A 20,109-nucleotide genomic window follows, 5' to 3' on the forward strand; every position below is an offset into this window, starting at 1 on the left:
ACAGCCTAATTTTCAGAATGACCAAAATGCCCTCAATTGTGTCCTCCTGATTTTATCCGTTTTCCGCATTCAACTCTGTAGAAGACACCTGGACAAAAGAAACACACAATTCATCAGAGTAACGGCTCGAATTGGACTAACTAGCCCGAGTTAAGAGATTCAGATGGGACATTTTCATGTCTCATCAAACATCCCCAAACTTAGATTTTGCTAGTCCTCGAGCAAAACAGAGAAATAAAACTAAGCATAGTTCGCCACTTTCGTAGGGAATCACGATTGCACTTACCACGTGCAACAAGCCGTTAAACCTCTAGGTTGCCCTAGAGGACGAGTTTTGTCTCGTGAGGGTTTCCAGTGAATTTACCCACAAAATTCAGAAATTTCAAAAATCTATAAGGGTCTAAATATCACATGGACTAAAAATGTTTATCCGGTAGACTTTCGAAAGTTAATATAAATGAAATCCAAGTCGACCAGACCAAACAAATGCTAAAAATCTCTTCACTAGTAATCAAGACTCGAAGTGCACATGACCAGCCAATATGAGTATCATTTCGGTTCTGAAAAGACAAGACCTCGATTACCGTCTCGATACATTTCACCTCGACTACTGCCTCACGGTCATACACTCAAAAAAATAAAGTCACTCAAGAATGGTTCGCTCTATGTGTTAGTATGAATATGAAGGAAAACTCAACACATGAAAAAGACGGATTAATATTTTGTGGATGACTGATCTCAAAGAAGGAAACAACCACTAATACGGAATGGGAAAGCTAACCAACTCTTCTCACCTGATCTACTATCTAACAATGCTTCCTAGAGGTCGATATACTAAAGATGAACTAGAACTCCTGAGAACTCGACATCTTCAAATCTTCAAGAACTACTTTGGGATAAACACTTAAACACAAACAAACACCTTTTTTTCTTTCTTCTTTTTTTTCTTTTTCAATACTTTTTTTTTCTTTTTTTTCAGTACACTAGTACTATACTCAAAATACAAATACTACTTTCTTTGGTAATATTCTTTCCTTGGTAATATTCTCTTCATTTTGGTTCGTGCCTTATTCTTAGGGTTCTAACAAATGAATTTCTATCTTCCTCTAGTTGACACTGTTTTCAAGTTTCCAGACTACAAAAGAAAGGTTCACTTCCTGATGACATCCCTAGTGGTTGTAAAATTTGAACTCAGGAGATCAAATGAATTCTTCTTTCAATATTGCGAGGTTGAGTAGCTTTTCACTCTGCTCGGAATTAGCTCAGAAGAGATCACTCAAAACAACAAGAAAGGCTCAGAATCTCACATAGGTTAAGTCTCCACTAATGATCGATTAAGTTCTCTCAGAAAAGTCAGCTCTTCACCTATCTAACACTCACATGGCTAGTGCACATTCAACTCCAAGACTCGAAATTCATGGAAAAACCTTTAGTAAACGTATAGTCCGACAAACTAGACTCTATGACCATTAACAACCAAAAACAACTAGACTCACATTTTTAATCCAAAAAATTTAAATTTTGAAAATTTTTGAACCCTTTTGAATGTTTGAAATAAGGACTTAGCAAAAATTTTCAATCCCCTATCCCCAAACTTAAACCGAACATTGTCCTCAATGTTCTGAAGACTATGCAAAAAAATAACAGGGTGAAGGGAAAGATATTACCTGATTCCAACGCCCTAACGGTGGGTTGCCTCCCAGAAAGCGCTAAGTTTAACGTCTTCAGCCAGACGAAACAGATGATTCGAAAAATGGAAAAAAATTATACCTACTGGATTACAGAAGTGTAACTAACTGTAAACCAATATTCGATACATTTGTGGGTCCACCCAAAACACAAAGTTTTCAGTGAACGATAGTCTCACATTTTTGTGAGTTGGTGATAGTGTAAGTGAGACTATCAAGTAAGAAGGGCAATCCCCAAACTTAGACGACAATAAGGTCGTTAAGTTTGGCACCGCACTAGAGAGAGTACAGATCGGATAGAATGGGTCTTCATATGGATGATCGACAGAGGGAGTGAGTGTTTCAAAATCTACACATGGTTTCGAGGGACAAAATACAAAGTAATATAGATGACTATCAATGACACTCGGACTTAAACTAGGGTTCTCTAAAACAGGTACTTCAAGTTCCTTCAATGGAGAAACCCTGCTATCAGACTCACAGTCCCTAGAAGTCGAGTTAGATAATCCTTCTATAACTTCATTTAATGTTATTTGGTTGTCCGACCATCTTCAGATAGTATCATCTGGTTTATCATGTTACTACTTACACGAACATAGAACCTTTTTTTCTACTTCGTTACTGTTTTTCAGTTTTGATAGATTTATAAAACAGTACATATAGAAGAAAACTTAAATTTTATAAGGGAAATGATAGAGTGACTTAGAAATTGGTACTTAGATGGTGACATATTTCCTCATTTAGAAACAAAAGCGGTCCCCACCGTAGTCAAACTTTGAAAAAACCTTGTCTTTTAGTGATTGCCCAAAAAATTGGGCACTCTAGCCTCTCCCATTTTATAAAGCAACGGAATATATGATATTGTTTTGAGTAAAACCAAATACACATTCGTAAGTAGAAATCAATCCACAACATTACATGGTATGAGAATATATATTCCTCTGAGAACTACATGAGAGCTACATAAATACATAGAACTTTCGAACGTAAAGTGCTTCATGAAGGAAAAGGAAATAAAAGACAAAGACAAAATGAAAAGACCCTCAAGGTCGAAAATGTAAAGACCATCACGATCGAGAATGAAAAGACCCTAAAGGTCATAAAATTTATTGTACTAGAACATAAATTGCCTCCAAATAAGAGAACTACTGCCGCCATCACCGGAAAATCGTCGCCACCACTGAAAGACCGCCGCCACTACGAGGAAACCACCGTCACTACCAGAAAACCACCATGATGTTCAAACCACCGCCACCACCACCACCATACACAGCAAGTCAAACCACCACCATCACTTTCGTTCAAAACCACCGCCACCCCATACACCACAAATCGGACCACCATCACTATCACTCAAACCACCGCCACTACCATATGATGTATCACGAGAGATTTCAAAATGTTGTGACGGAGAGTCAGATGGTTCCACGTGTTGCGTCTTTAACAGAAGCTGTTAAATGCACCCATGAACACGGTAACATCATGAGATCAGGTGTAGTAAATATTGAACCCCACAGATCAATGATGGCGGCAAAGTAATGAATAAAGTGCAAATGTTCCACCTTCACCATTATCATCTGCTCTTAGAACTATAAATACATATTTCAATAATGGTATTAGAGCAAGTCCAATCCCAGTCTGTCTTAGGCCGAAAAAACCACTTTTTCACCTAAAATTATTGGCCTCAGCTCAGCCTCTAAAATTCAGCTCCAGCCCCAGCCTCTCTTGAGGCCGAAAATTTGAATTTGAAATTTGAATTTCCCTCTTTTCTACCATATTAAATATTATTAACTATCCAACCACCATATTAAATATCTCATATTTCTCTATAAATACATCTCTCTTTCTCTACAAACTCATCAAACTTCATCTTCTTCTTTCTCTACAAACTTCATCTTCTTCTTTCTCATCAAACTTCATCTTCTTCTTTCTCTACCATGGATCCTATGAATATTATGAATCCCATAAATCCTTTGAATCCCATGAATTCCAATTTTACTTTATTAATGTTGATGTTTGAAGAAGATGAATGGGCTCGACAAAGAGATGACGATGATCGTAGAATGTTAGAAGAAATGGAAAATAACACTACACGAAAACGTTCTCGTCATGTCGGTTCTGTTATTGGTCACCAAACTATAGATCGTAATAGACAACTCGGTCATGAAAACATCATGAGAGACTATTTCAATGAAACTCGAACTTATGATGACACATTGTTTCGCAAACGCTACAGGATGAATCGTCCTTTATTTTTGCGTATTCTCAATGCTGTTGGGGGGTACAACCCCAGATTTACTGAAAGAGTTGATGCATTTGGGCAAAAGGGATGCTCACCTCATAAAAAAATAACAGCTGTAATGAGGATGCTTGCATATGGATGTGCGGCCGACTCACAAGACGAATATTGTGGGATTGGTAAGTCTACTGTCATTGAATCTTTAAGAGAATTTCTAATCGGAGTCATCCATGTGTTCGGCCCTAGATACTTGAGAGATCCGAATGAGTTAGATATATCTAGACTCCTAGCACTTGGTGAATCGCAAGGATTTCCTGGAATGCTAGGGAGTATTGATTGTATGCATTGGGAATGGAGTAAATGTCCCGCCTCATGGCACGGATCCTACACTGGCCATGTCAAAGCCCAACTATCATCTTAGAAGCAGTTGCATCGTCAGACCTCCATATATGGCATGCATTTTTTGGGATGCCCGGATCCTGCAATGACATTAATGTTCTTGAACGTTCACCGGTTTTTGATCAACTGTTAAGCAATGAGAGTCCCCCAGTTAATTATGTAGTTAATGGCACACAATATAATATGGGTTATCATCTTGCTGATGGGATATACCCTCCATGGGGTACTTTAGTTAAAACTATTGCTAATCCACATGGCCCAAAAGAAACATATTATGCCAAAAGACAAGAGTCTGTTCGAAAAGACGTTGAACGAGCTTTTGGTGTACTGCAAGCTCGTTGGGGAATTATTCGGGGACCGTCACGTTGGTGGGACGTAAAGACCATGAGTGACATTATGAAGGCATGTATCATAATGCATAACATGATTGTTGAAGACGAAGGTCCAAATGCTACAACCAATATTGAGGGATGTGAAATGGGTCCGATAGAGCGTGGAGAAGACTTATCGGACGAAGTGCTTGAACGTGTAGGTCGAATTAGAAGCCAAGATACTCATTCTCGGTTGAAGGCAGATCTTATCGAACACTTATGGAATACGAGATCAAACGATGACAATGAATAACTTTTGGTCGTTGGATTATTAGTAATGTGTTTTCTATCGTCGGATTATTAGTTTTGTGTTTTGGATCGTCGGATTATTAATGCAAAAGTCGGTTTGTATTAATATAATTTCATTATTAAAAGTTGTTTTGATTTTTGTTATTTTTCAGCTTTTTGTAAATTTTATTTTAATTATTTGATGTTTTTAGTTTTTTTTTTTTTTAAAAAAAAGGTAAATCTAGCCGTTGGAGCAAATCCAACGGCTAGGGGATACCCCCAAGTGACCGTTGGGGCCCCAACGGTCACTTGAGGCCGGTGTTCAGTCGCCCCTAATGTTAGGGGCGACTGAACACCGAGCCCCAGCCTCCGCTCCAAGCGGCTGGGCTTGGAGCGGGGGGCTGAGGCCATAAATTTGAATTTATGGCCTCAACCCGGCAGGGGTTGGACATGCTCTTAAAGTAAGAGTCCAAAATACAAAAGATAAAACCCCATAAATTTGTTCATTTGTTTCTGAATGTTCAATATCTTCTGCAAACGTACTTTTATAAACGTAAAGTGGTGAAGTACTTAAATCACCATAAACAACACCTAAACTCTGAAAAGCTAAAGTCAAAACAGTCCTCCATGATTCCTTCTGCAAACAAAAAATAAGTGAAGAACAAGAAATTTAGGGGGGGTAGTGGTTGGGGATTTGGAGGGACATGGCAATGTCCCTCAAAGTCTGTGTTATTGGTTGGGGACATTTTAAATGTCCCCAAATGTCTGTGTTATTGGTTGGGGACATTTAAAATGTCTCAAAATGTCCGTGTTATTCGTTTGAGACATTTCAAATGTCCTGAAATGTCTGTGGTATTCGTTAGAGACACGAAATTAAGGACATTTCAAGACAAATTGGTTTTGGAGACATGTGAGGACATTTTAGTGTAAATTTGGAGAGCTTTTGGAGAGAAAATGTCTCCCAAAATATGGAAGACACTTGTGGACATTCCATAAATGTCCTCAGATATCCACAGACGTCCACAAAACTCGAAAAATATATTTTTAAAATATGAGTACAAATATATTATTTTGTATGGTTAGACAATAATGATAATACTAAAATAATAAATGCCTACCAATTGTCATCCATGATGAGATGATAATAATAATAATAATAATAATAATAATAATAATAATAATAATAATAATAATAATAATAATAATAATAATAATAATAAAGTAACAATAATAATGTCCACTACACATTTTGTCCATGGATTCAACATATTGAAATGTCCCCAAAACATTTTGTCTATAAACCAAATGTCTTAAAATGTCCATAAAGACATTTTGTCCATGAATCAAATGTCTTGAAATGTTTATAAAGACATTTTGTCTACAGACAAATGTCTCGAAATGTCTTAAAATGTTTCGAAATGTCTACGAGACATTTTGTCCACGAATGTCCTTCTAAATCCCTATCCACTACCCCCCCCCCCCTTAAAAGACCTTCCATTAATGAGTTAATTCCTATATGGCCCCCTACTTTGTGACCAGCTTCTTTTATGGCCCCCTTTTTTTCGTAAATTCAAATATGGCCCCCTTTTTTGAGGTAAATGTCCTGATTACCCTTCTTATTAATATTTTTTCAACATAAAAAAAAAAAAAACTTGAAATCCACCTCACTTCATACTCCCCCACACATATCTCTCCACATCATCTCTCTCTCCATCTCACCTCTCTCTCCAACTCACCTCTTTCTCTCTCTCTAACTCATCTCTCTCTCTAACTCCTCTCTCTCTCCAAGTCACTCCTTCTTCTCCGACGAAGGTCGCCGGTAGAAATTTTCCGGCCGGCGACCTTAAAAAAAAAAAAAAAAATTTACCTCTCCTATCTCTCTCTCTCTCTCTAGAAACTCCGCGAAGGGGAAACCCCTTCGCCGGAGAAGGTCTGTCTTGAACAGACCCTCGTGGTCTGTTCAAGAAGAGGGTAATTTTTTTTTTTAAGGTCTGTTCGTGAACAGACCACGAAGGTCTGTTCTCCGGCGAAGGGGAAACCCCTTCGCCGGAGTTTCTAGAGAGAGAGAGTGATGAGGGTAAATTTTTTTTTTTTTTTTAAGGTCGCCGGCCAGAAAATTTTCCGGCCGGCGACCTTCGTCGGAGAAGAAGGAGTGACTTGGAGAGAGAGAGAGGTGAGTTAGAGAGAGAGATGAGTTGGGGAGAGAGAGATGAGTTGGGGAGAGAGAGAGAGGTGAGTTAGAGAGAGATGAGTTGGAGAGAGAGAGAGGTGAGTTAGAGAGAGAGATGAGTTGGAGAGAGAGAGAGAGGTGAGTTAGAGAGAGAGATGAGTTGGAGAGAGAGAGAGGTGAGTTGGAGAGAGAGGTCCCCCTTCGCCGGAGAAGGTCTGTCTTGAACAGACCTTCGTGGTCTGTTCAAGAAGAGGGTAATTTTTTTTTTTAAGGTCTGTTCGTGAACAGACCACGAAGGTCTGTTCGCCGGCGAAGGGGAAACCCCTTCGCCGGAGTTTCTAGATAGAGAGAGAGATGAGGGTAAATTTTTTTTTTTTTAAGGTCGCCGGAAGAAAAATTTTCCGGCCGGCGACCTTCGTCGGAGAAGAAGGAGTGACTTGGAGAGAGAGAGAGGTGAGTTAGAGAGAGAGATGAGTTGGGGAGAGAGAGAGGTGAGTTAGAGAGAGAGATGAGTTGGAGAGAGAGAAAGAGGTGAGTTAGAGAGAGAGATGAGTTGGAGAGAGAGAGAGAGGTGAGTTGGAGAGAGAGGTGACGTGGAGAGAGATGAGTGGTGGAGAAGGAAGTGAGGTGGAATTTAGGTTTTGTTTTTTATTTTATTTTGAAAATACATTAATCAGAGGGGTAGTGATGACATTTGTCTGAAAATAGGGGGCCATATTTGAATTTACGAAAAAAAGGGGGCCATAAAGGAAGCTGGTCACAAAGTAGGGGGCCATATAGGAATTAACTCTCCATTAATCAATTAAGTGAGATCTGAATATGAAATTACTAAAAATCAATCTAAAACACCCAAGAAATGGATTTTGAAGTACCCAAGTTACCTTGTTGGTTTTTGTGTAAACCCCACCTTCTAGATCCATATTTGGGCAACTCAAAGAAAACCCATTTTTACTGCAAATTTGAGAAAGCTAAAGAAAACCCAGATACAGAAAAAAAGATGCCTTTCTGGATATTAATTGGTAAGAATTGATTATTGAGGTAAAGAAGAAAAAACGGGAAAAGGTGATGTGACAAAGGTGATGTGGAAATTGTTAAATGAAGTGGGACAAAGAGAAAAAGAAATGAATTAAATTACGGAATTGCCGTGAGGGTAGAATTGGGAGGTTTAAAAAAATGTTGGGGGCTAAACAGGAAATTAGGGCCAAAACGAACTGTCGGACACAATTGGGGGCCAAAATGGTGTGTTGGTCAACAATTGGGGGCCAAAACGAAATTAACCCTAAAATATCCAACATAATTTTTGATTTTATACTTTTAAATTAAATATTAATTGCTTTTTATTTAACTATTAAATAATTGAATATCTAACATAGTTTTAGTTTTATACTTTAAATTAAATATTAAATAACCGATAGCTTATATAAGATCAGTTCTCAAGGTAAATCAGAAGTCGTATTTTATTGACTATTAAGAATTTCTTGTATTTATTTTATTTTTGTAATGAAACAATATAATACTATGGTCTTATTAATCATTTTATCACGTTTTGATATAATTAAATCATTAAGAGTTGGTGATTAATGATAAAATGAGTCATGAAACACTTTAAGAGAGAAACCATCACAATGCGAGTCAAGAAATCACATAAATCAGACATTGTTTTTTGTTCTTCATTGTTTTTTATTCTTTAATGTTGGCCGCGGCTTTGGGGAATAAAGAAAATTCTCCGGGGAATAAATTCTCGAGGGAATCCAGATTTTTTGAAAATTCTTCGGGGAATAAATTTGTATGGGGAATACAGAATACATTTTTTTGAAAGTTTTCCTCCATCTCATCTGTTCTCTCTGCCACTTCATCTTCTTGACACCTCATCATCTTCTCCGGCGAAAGTCGTCGACCGACCAATTTTCCGGCCAGCGACCTTCAAACATTAAAAAAAAAAATTAATTTTCTCTCTCCTCTCTCTCTCTCTAAATTTTTTTTTTCTTTTCCGGCACGAACGAAAAACAGATCGAAAGCTTGGAAACATGTATCTTATTTTCTTTGTAGGATGTATTGTAATAGAACTCTAATTTCTATCTAATATATTTTATCTCTTCAACAAAAAAAAAGAAAGAGAGGCTATGTTGTCCATGGACTTAACACATCTAATTTGGCATTGGTAATTAAAAATACAATGGACCTTATAAAAACCCAACAACACATCAAAACTACAACTATTACCACTTTGTTTTTAGGGCATGGAAATTTTTTGGGTTTGGGACCATATTCCCCCAAATGATCCTCGTTAAATGAGGTAAATATATTTTTAATTTTTGGGTTCCTAGTCCAAAAATCTACACTTAAACACACATTTAGTCCACCCTAATATTGATATAGAATTTGAAATCAAAATAATAATTATAATGGATATTTAGTCCAAATTGACCCATCTTCATAGAAAAAACAGATCTCTATCATTTCTGTTTAATCATAATACCACTTTTGAAAACCTCCCCACTTTTTCTTATAACTTTTTATATAAGAAAAACTCCACTTTTGAAAACCAAACCCCAAAATTCTCTTTCTTTTTTTCTTAGATTTTTTCGATTGATTTCAAACTTACTATCTGTTTCGCAATATACACGTTATTTAGTATCAATTACGTATATTTTTACAACAAAACACATTTAGTATAGTTAAAGTATGTTTAGATGTCAAAGTTATAGTGTTTTTCTGTTTATTGATTCTTGTTTTGGTTCGTAAATAACCTGTTATTTATTGTTAATGTTTCATATTTTATTTCATTTTTTTATATGTGTAATATATAACACATTATGTATCAACAATGTTTCTTTCAAAAGCGAAAAGGACTAAAATCTCATTTTCTGGGAAGATTGGACCTTAATCCCTTTTTGAATTTTATTTTGGGCCTAAAACCCGTGATAAGAACGATAACTGCTGAATTACTACTGGCGATGTGATGTGATAAGCACGATAACTGTCGAATTACTACTGGGTTAAAACCGACGAAATTAATGACTTAAAGCCAGCTGAAACTATATGACTTTAAGCTTACATAAACTATTTTATTTATTCCCAAGTTCAATATTCTTAGATTTGCACTTCCATGAGATCGAATCTGGGACCTTCGCATTGCAAAGTAGATGCACTTACGTCAGAATAAGAAGAGGGTCTGAGTCAAGCAGGAATGTTATGCCTAATATTAGTGGCCAATACGTGGACAATCGTTTTTCTTATATGGACAACTATCTTATGTGGACAACTAAAATAATTAATTTTTTTATATGGACACCAGTTTCTAAGGGGACAACTCTCTATTATTTTCACTCAAGTCCTCTTAGAATTAGATTTATTATTTTAACACCTCCCTATTTTCTCTTAAATCTTAAGTAATTTTGGTCTTCTTCTACTACTTCATCTTCATCATCAACCCAAAATTCTAGAGAGAGAATTTTTTTAAAGAAGATTATGACATCAAACAAAGGGAAGGGAATTGTTGAAGGATATTCCTAACAAGAAAGATCAGATCTAAAAACCCTAAAACCCGTTAAACTTTTAAAACCTAGAAATCAAAAATTTCAAAACCCTAGATTTTTTTCCAAACAAGTAGAGTTGCTCGTGCTTCGTGGAAAATCGACAGAACACGAGAGATCTTAATTTCTAAGTTTTTGTAAAAAAAAAAATCTGACTCGCCAATTTCGTAGATTTCCTACGAAAATTGGGCAAGACAGAAGGAAACTTGCCGCGAAAGTCTAGCATTTTTTCGTAGATTTCCCACGAAATTCTGGGAATTTCTTCTTCACTTCGATTTTTTGCCTTGAAATCGTTTTGTATTCTTTCGAACTACCCAAACGAATATACAAAATAAAGTTAAAAAAGTAAGAGTTTTACCTCATCCCTGTCACAAACTTCACTTCAAATTTGGCTTGAGGGAAGCACCTTTGAAACGTCATAGGCGCTTTCAAAACCTTTTTTCCCTGGAGGGGTCATTAGTGAGAGGGGGTGGCACTAAATTTCCAAGGGAGATAAGAGAACCGTTACATATACTTGCGCATTTTACCTGACACACTCACGTTTATTCACCCTCACAACTCAGACTCAGTTTACCCTCACACACTTCAAATAAAGTGCTCAAATAAAATTAGTTGCGGTAAATTTAAGCTGAAGCCTAACAATACTTAACGCATATGCAAGATCTGGCTTCTTGTGCGTCTTGTTACCGTTAGCAGCGAATTTAGATTGACCATTACAATAATTTGATGTGAAAAATATTTTTTTGCATGGAGAACATTTAGAAGAAGTCTATACAGACCTTCCACCGGAATGTAAGATACCAGAGATACAAAACCAGAAGGTGTGTAGATTGAAAAAGTCATTGTATGGATTAAAACAATCACCAAGAGCGTGGTTTGGAAAGTTGACAAAGGCTATGAAAGAATTCATGTATCGCCAAATCAATTCTTAGATAAAAGTTTGGAAATTTTAGAATGTTACAGATATTCTTTATCAACTTGATCTTTTAATAAGGAGGGTGAAAGTAGTAAATATGGTCGAATGCATTGTTTAGTTTTTATTTAGTTCTTTTTATGTACTAAGAAATAAGAAACCCATCTTAACAAAAAGAAATAAGAAACCCCATAAAAAAAGGGAGATGCTACAATTGTTCGAAAACTCGTTAGTATAATAGATATCCAACATAGTCTCACTGATTTTAAGAAATCACAAATTGTTCTCTTCCTTTACGATTTTATGATGCATAAAGTATTGCACAAAATTGTTTGTGGCGGAACGCACGGATCATGCCTATCATACATATATGCATTGACAAACTAGAAGGTCAAAGTGAGGAGTTCAAAGAAAAAAAGTAAAGGACTATGATTGTAGTTTTAGATATGAATCCTTTTTTTTTTTTTTTTTTTTTTTTGTTGAAACAAGATATGAATCCTATTAGTGATTTTATTTTTGACTTTGAACTAAATGAATGTTTAGCTTTTCTACGTGGAACCTACTATTTGTTCCAAGTGAAGCTAAATTGAACTACCAGGATGCCTCTAATCCTTTTGCTCTTACCCCACCTCAATCTTGGCAGATTCAATGGGCCTCAGGATCAGCAGACCTGCGCCAACAAATTGGGGCAGTCTAAGGGCAAACAAACTGGCCCGGGTTCGTACTGTTCAAGTCCGACATGGACTTAGTAAATATACATGCAATGAACTTGTTCTTAATCAAGAATTTAACGAAGTACATAATGGATGGGATTGTTGAATTGGGCCTGGAAGACTATTTTCCTTCTTCACAAGAGGACTTCGAAGACTTCGGCAAATCTCAAGTCCAATAAACTTAAGGGCCTTATATAGAAAAGAGGCGCCTGTAGTAAAATACAAGTGCCTTTAGAGGGTCTCTTTGTGCTGGGTTGGAAGAGAATTCTTAATTTCACCGCCCAAAAATATAGCCTAAGATGGTTTCTAACAATGGAAGTAGTCTTATGCCATCTTGCACTAACATACTTATCCTTTAGACTTCAGTGACAAGATTAGGTTTTGTTTTCACAAAAACACATAAGCATCTACAGTCATTTCCAGACATATAAAATCATGATAGCTAAGATAATTAAAATTAACCATTTGAAATCGATGGTCAACCAAATTCTATGAATAACCAATATTTTAGTATATGGAAAATGACCACATATTAAGGTTCACTGGTCATTTAATAATGATCTGAACTAAAAAGGTTGGTCATCCGAAATATGGAGTCCTTCAGAGCTGGGGCTGAGCCTCCGGGTTAACTGCTTGCAGTTCAAATGTAGCTTTCTTTTTAACCTCGAGACTGTTCCCTTTCAGAGATTCAAGAAATCTCTGAACTCTGAAGTATTGAATTCTGTTTAGATTCCGCTAGGAACAAATTGTCAATTGGAATGTGTTGTTACTTTGGTAATTGAGGGGATTATAAATACAGAGATTAAGTGCAAGTGAAATTCACCTTGGTTGGTCCAGATAGACCTTTTGTCATATGGAAATATTTCAATGTTTAGTGTAATGTGTCGATTATAAGATGGCATTCTAGTTTGTGTTTTTTTCCCTCTCTGTTGGCCTTGGTGCGGCCAGAGGTGATCAGTGTTATAACATCGAATAGAAATTTGTTTACTTTTCGAGCTCCAAGTATATAAGTTCTTAAGTTTGATAAGCATATAATAGAAATATATTGCGAATTTTTTTAACCAAATCAAATACTATATAAATACTTGAGGAAGATTTTAGACTAAATATCATCTAATTAAACTAGGTAGAAGAAATGATAATATCTAAATAACTTATATATACAAAAGGTGTTAAACTAAGAAGCAACATATATCCTAACTCACTTTCGCAGGAATCGCGGTTGCACTTAGCACGTGCAACAAGCCTTTGAACCTCTAGATTACCTCTAGGGGACGAGATGTGTCTCGTGAGGGTTTGCAGCGAATCTACCCACAAAATTCATATCTGTACATAAAATGAGTTAATAAGAAGAAACAATAATATAAACAGAGAAGTAAAATAAAGATGTATAGCCATAATATAATTCAAAAGTACCTGATTCAAGAGTGGTGAACTACATAAGAGAGAATTTGGTAAACCAAAGTTGTGATGGTAATGAAGAGCAATACTGTAGCGGCTGAGAATCTTACAACCCTCCACGGATACCGTAATTGTTGTTTAATCAACGAATATCTCCATGTAGACCATGGACTCTCCTTATACTTGGAAATTTCTTGATAAATTTTATGGTAGTGACTTTCTATGTGTCCTACATCTCGAAGCAAATTCTTGAACAAATCCGCAACTTCTTTATTGCTCATACCCGTAATAGATAAGATACCATCACTAACCAATTGAACAACATCTTTCTCAGACACAATGAGTGAAGCCATTAAATGAGCATACGAAGAAAAAGGATGATAAACACTGTCTACATCCTTAAATTTCTCAAATGCAATCATGTTTTTCAGAAAAGACTCCGTAGTGTTGTCGACAAGGAGGGTGGGTATAATAAATAAATCGTTAGGGTTATAGTCTATACCAAAGAATGATGTTTCAGAAACAACGGGTTTGAATATGACTCCGAGTTCATATAGCATACTAGCACAAGGCACTGTATTGAGTCTTATGGAACCTATATCATAAAGAGTTGGTGAAGAATTGTAAAATGAATTAAGAAGCACTTCGAATAAGTGGCTTCCTTGGATGTTTGTTAATAAATCTTCTGTTTTCCTAGGTTGCAACTTATTATAGTATCTCTGAATAGATTTACTTAAGGAGAACCCATCCACCCGACTTCTTAATGTTTCTACTATAAGAGGCGAAATGCATTGTAGAACAAGAAAGGGTATTTGGTTTTCTATTAGTAATAAATCTCTTTGGATGTTAGAAGCATAATGCTTAATAAAAAATGCATCATTAGTGTCCGGATAACCCAAATGTTCCTTAAGTAACATACCTAGGATAAACATTCCATCAACCACAAGCATTTCCACGAACTCATCACTTGATATATCGTCGAAAGATTTGGAGTAGCATTTTCTACACTGATCTTCTATCTCCTTAACTCTTTCTACCAAATGATTTAAAATAACTTGATGTGGTATTCCTTCTGTCTTGATTAAGAGATTGTTTATAACATATAGCTTGTTACACTGTTTCAACGCCGTATTTTCATTTCTGAAGTGGTTTGGCCCGATCGAGACAGTTGTAGGAACATATGGACTTCGAGACATGGATTTGAGTTCCTCAACTATATATATACAAACATGATCTGCCGATGTCTGAACTCGCATATTGATCGCAGTTAATTTCATCCATAGTTTCTTCGTATGGTCGATAATCCTATCTTCTCTCACATTAAGCGTTTTATCTTCTCTGTGTTTTCTCTCAAAACACTAGGTTCTATATAAATAAGAAAGTAAAAATTCATACATATTGTGTCTTTGACAATGACTATGAAGGTTTGTTATGCATGTTTTTTGTGTATCATTGTTTTTACTTAAGAACATGCTAGTGTAAAAAAAACTCACATATTTTGTGTGTTTAGTTTCTTAAAGAAAAAGATTAGAATCTTTTGACCATCACATATCACCCATCTTCTTGAGTATAACACAGCAATATTAGTATGCAGATCAAAAGCTGTTTTTAGCCCAACCTAGTCTTGAAAATGATGTATGGAAATACATCATTTTAGCCCAACCTAATCTTTTGACCATCACTGATCACCTCTGGCCTTGGTGCGGCCAGAGGTGATCAGTGTTATAACATCTAATAGAAATTTGTTTACTTTTCGAGCTCCAAGTATATAAGTTCTTAAGTTTGATGAGCATATAATAGAAATATATTGCGAATTTTTTTAACCAAATCAAATACTATATAAATACTTGAGGAAGATTTTAGACTAAATATCATCTAATTAAACTAGGTAGAAGAAATGATAATATCTAAATAACTTATATATACAAAAGGTGTTAAACTAAGAAGCAACATATATCCTAACTCACTTTCGCAGGAATCGCGGTTGCACTTAGCACGTGCAACAAGCCTTTGAACCTCTAGATTACCTCTAGGGGACGAGATGTGTCTCGTGAGGGTTTGCAGCGAATCTACCCACAAAATTCATATCTGTACATAAAATGAGTTAATAAGAAGAAACAATAATATAAACAGAGAAGTAAAATAAAGATGTATAGCCATAATATAATTCAAAAGTACCTGATTCAAGAGTGGTGAACTACATAAGAGAGAATTTGGTAAACCAAAGTTGTGATGGTAATGAAGAGCAATACTGTAGCGGCTGAGAATCTTACAACCCTCCACGGATACCGTAATTGTTGTTTAATCAACGAATATCTCCATGTAGACCATGGACTCTCCTTATACTTGGAAATTTCTTGATAAATTTTATGGTAGTGACTTTCTATGTGTACTACATCTCGAAGCAAATTCTTGAACAAATCCGCAACGTCTTTATTGCTCATACCCGTAATAGATAAGATACCATCACTAACCAATTGAACAACATCTTTCTCAGACACAATGAGTGAAGCCATTAAATGAGCATACGAAGAAAAAGGATGATAAACACTGTCTACATCCTTAAATTTCTCAAATGCAATCATGTTTTTCAGAAAAGACTCCGTAGTGTTGTCGACAAGGAGGGTGGGTATAATAAATAAATCGTTAGGGTTATAGTCTATACCAAAGAATGATGTTTCAGAAACAACGGGTTTGAATATGACTCCGAGTTCATATAGCATACTAGCACAAGGCACTGTATTGAGTCTTATGGAACCTATATCATCAAGAGTTGGTGAAGAATTGTAAAATGAATTAAGAAGCACTTCGAGTAAGTGGCTTCCTTGGATGTTTGTTAATAAATCTTCTGTTTTCCTAGGTTGCAACTTATTATAGTATCTCTGAATAGATTTACTTAAGGAGAACCCATCCACCCGACTTCTTAATGTTTCTACTATAAGAGGCGAAATGCATTGTAGAACAAGAAAGGGTATTTGGTTTTCTATTAGTAATAAATCTCTTTGGATGTTAGAAGCATAATGCTTAATAAAAAATGCATCATTAGTGTCCGGATAACCCAAATGTTCCTTAAGTAACATACCTAGGATAAACATTCCATCAACCACAAGCATTTCCACGAACTCATCACTTGATATATCGTCGAAAGATTTGGAGTAGCATTTTCTACACTGATCTTCTATCTCCTTAACTCTTTCTACCAAATGATTTAAAATAACTTGATGTGGTATTCCTTCTGTCTTGATTAAGAGATTGTTTATAACATATAGCTTGTTACACTGTTTCAACGCCGTATTTTCATTTCTGAAGTGGTTTGGCCCGATCGAGACAGTTGTAGGAACATATGGACTTCGAGACATGGATTTGAGTTCCTCAACGATATATATACAAACATGATCTGCCGATGTCTGAACTCGCATATTGATCGCAGTTAATTTCATCCATAGTTTCTTCGTATGTTCGATAATCCTATCTTCTCTCACATTAAGCGTTTTATCTTCTCTGTGTTTTCTCTCAAAACACTAGCTTCTATATAAATAAGAAAGTAAAAATTCATACATATTGTGTCTTTGACAATGACTATGAAGGTTTGTTATGCATGTTTTTTGTGTATCATTGTTTTTACTTAAGAACATGCTAGTGTAAAAAAAACTCACATCTTTTGTGTGTTTAGTTTCTTAAAGAAAAAGATTAGAATCTTTTGACCATCACATATCACCCATCTTCTTGAGTATAACACAGCAATATTAGTATGCAGATCAAAAGCTGTTTTTAGCCCAACCTAGTCTTGAAAATGATGTATGGAAATACATCATTTTAGCCCAACCTAATCTTTTGACCATCACTGATCACCTCTGGCCTTGGTGCTGCCAGAGGTGACCAGTGTTATAACATCTAATAGAAATTTGTTTACTTTTCGAGCTCCAAGTATATAAGTTCTTAAGTTTGATGAGCATATAATAGAAATATATTGCGAATTTTTTTAACCAAATCAAATACTATATAAATACTTGAGGAAGATTTTAGACTAAATATCATCTAATTAAACTAGGTAGAAGAAATGATAATATCTAAATAACTTATATATACAAAAGGTGTTAAACTAAGAAGCAACATATATCCTAACTCACTTTCGCAGGAATCGCGGTTGCACTTAGCACGTGCAACAAGCCTTTGAACCTCTAGATTACCTCTAGGGGACGAGATGTGTCTCGTGAGGGTTTGCAGCGAATCTACCCACAAAATTCATATCTGTACATAAAATGAGTTAATAAGAAGAAACAATAATATAAACAGAGAAGTAAAATAAAGATGTATAGCCATAATATAATTCAAAAGTACCTGATTCAAGAGTGGTGAACTACATAAGAGAGAATTTGGTAAACCAAAGTTGTGATGGTAATGAAGAGCAATACTGTAGCGGCTGAGAATCTTACAACCCTCCACGGATACCGTAATTGTTGTTTAATCAACGAATATCTCCATGTAGACCATGGACTCTCCTTATACTTGGAAATTTCTTGATAAATTTTATGGTAGTGACTTTCTATGTGTACTACATCTCGAAGCAAATTCTTGAACAAATCCGCAACTTCTTGATTGCTCATACCCGTAATAGATAAGATACCATCACTAACCAATTGAACAACATCTTTCTCAGACACAATGAGTGAAGCCATTAAATGAGCATACGAAGAAAAAGGATGATAAACACTGTCTACATCCTTAAATTTCTCAAATGCAATCATGTTTTTCAGAAAAGACTCCGTAGTGTTGTCGACAAGGAGGGTGGGTATAATAAATAAATCGTTAGGGTTATAGTCTATACCAAAGAATGATGTTTCAGAAACAACGGGTTTGAATATGACTCCGAGTTCATATAGCATACTAGCACAAGGCACTGTATTGAGTCTTATGGAACCTATATCATCAAGAGTTGGTGAAGAATTGTAAAATGAATTAAGAAGCACTTCGAGTAAGTGGCTTCCTTGGATGTTTGTTAATAAATCTTCTGTTTTCCTAGGTTGCAACTTATTATAGTATCTCTGAATAGATTTACTTAAGGAGAACCCATCCACTCGACTTCTTAATGTTTCTACTATAAGAGGCGAAATGCATTGTAGAACAAGAAAGGGTATTTGGTTTTCTATTAGTAATAAATCTCTTTGGATGTTAGAAGCATAATGCTTAATAAAAAATGCATCATTAGTGTCCGGATAACCCAAATGTTCCTTAAGTAACATACCTAGGATAAACATTCCATCAACCACAAGCATTTCCACGAACTCATCACTTGATATATCGTCGAAAGATTTGGAGTAGCATTTTCTACACTGATCTTCTATCTCCTTAACTCTTTCTACCAAATGATTTAAAATAATTTGATGTGGTATTCCTTCTGTCTTGATTAAGAGATTGTTTATAACATATAGCTTGTTACACTGTTTCAACGCCGTATTTTCATTTCTGAAGTGGTTTGGCCCGATCGAGACAGTTGTAGGAACATATGGACTTCGAGACATGGATTTGAGTTCCTCAACGATATATATACAAACATGATCTGCCGATGTCTGAACTCGCATATTGATCGCAGTTAATTTCATCCATAGTTTCTTCGTAAGGTCGATAATCCTATCTTCTCTCACATTAAGCGTTTTATCTTCTCTGTGTTTTCTCTCAAAACACTAGGTTCTATATAAATAAGAAAGTAAAAATTCATACATATTGTGTCTTTGACAATGACTATGAAGGTTTGTTATGCATGTTTTTTGTATATCATTGTTTTTACTTAAGAACATGCTAGTGTAAAAAAAACTCACATCTTTTGTGTGTTTAGTTTCTTAAAGAAAAAGATTAGAATCTTTTGACCATCACATATCACCCATCTTCTTGAGTATAACACAGCAATATTAGTATGCAGATCAAAAGCTGTTTTTAGCCCAACCTAGTCTTGAAAATGATGTATGGAAATACATCATTTTAGCCCAACCTAATCTTTTGACCATCACTGATCACCTCTGGCCTTGGTGCGGCCAGAGGTGATCAGTGTTATAACATCTAATAGTAATTTGTTTACTTTTCGAGCTCCAAGTATATAAGTTCTTAAGTTTGATGAGCATATAATAGAAATATATTGCGAATTTTTTTAACCAAATCAAATACTATATAAATACTTGAGGAAGATTTTAGACTAAATATCATCTAATTAAACTAGGTAGAAGAAATGATAATATCTAAATAAGTTATATATACAAAAGGTGTTAAACTAAAAAGCAACATATATCCTAACTCACTTTCGCAGGAATCGCGGTTGCACTTAGCACGTGCAACAAGCCTTTGAACCTCTAGATTACGTCTAGGGGACGAGATGTGTCTCGTGAGGGTTTGCAGCGAATCTACCCACAAAATTCATATCTGTACATAAAATGAGTTAATAAGAAGAAACAATAAT

General features: G+C 35.6%; 3 protein-coding genes and 1 pseudogene across 3 annotated transcripts; 1 reads left to right on the top strand and 3 right to left on the bottom strand.

The window, feature by feature from the left end:
* Positions 1–3,809: 3,809 nt before the first annotated feature.
* Positions 3,810–5,082, top strand: LOC147532396 (uncharacterized; annotated as a pseudogene).
* An 8,596-nt stretch (positions 5,083–13,678) lies between these two features.
* LOC147532397 (UPF0481 protein At3g47200-like) lies at positions 13,679–14,914 on the bottom strand. Its single transcript, XM_086649939.1, has one exon. The coding sequence runs from the start codon at positions 14,912–14,914 to the stop codon at positions 13,679–13,681; it is 1,236 nt and encodes a 411-aa protein (XP_086506065.1).
* A 927-nt stretch (positions 14,915–15,841) lies between these two features.
* LOC147532398 (UPF0481 protein At3g47200-like) lies at positions 15,842–17,077 on the bottom strand. Its single transcript, XM_086649940.1, has one exon. It carries the CDS (start codon positions 17,075–17,077, stop codon positions 15,842–15,844), a length of 1,236 nt encoding a protein of 411 aa, XP_086506066.1.
* Positions 17,078–18,004: 927 nt separating this feature from the next.
* On the bottom strand, positions 18,005–19,240 carry LOC147532399 (UPF0481 protein At3g47200-like). Its single transcript, XM_086649941.1, has one exon. It carries the CDS (start codon positions 19,238–19,240, stop codon positions 18,005–18,007), a length of 1,236 nt encoding a protein of 411 aa, XP_086506067.1.
* Between the last annotated feature and the right edge of the window lie 869 nt (positions 19,241–20,109).

This window comes from Eschscholzia californica, unplaced genomic scaffold, assembly GCF_041429995.1.
Source record: "Eschscholzia californica isolate CP2 unplaced genomic scaffold, dmEscCali1.0.p SCAF_6, whole genome shotgun sequence".
NCBI classification, from domain to species: Eukaryota; Viridiplantae; Streptophyta; class Magnoliopsida; order Ranunculales; family Papaveraceae; genus Eschscholzia; species Eschscholzia californica.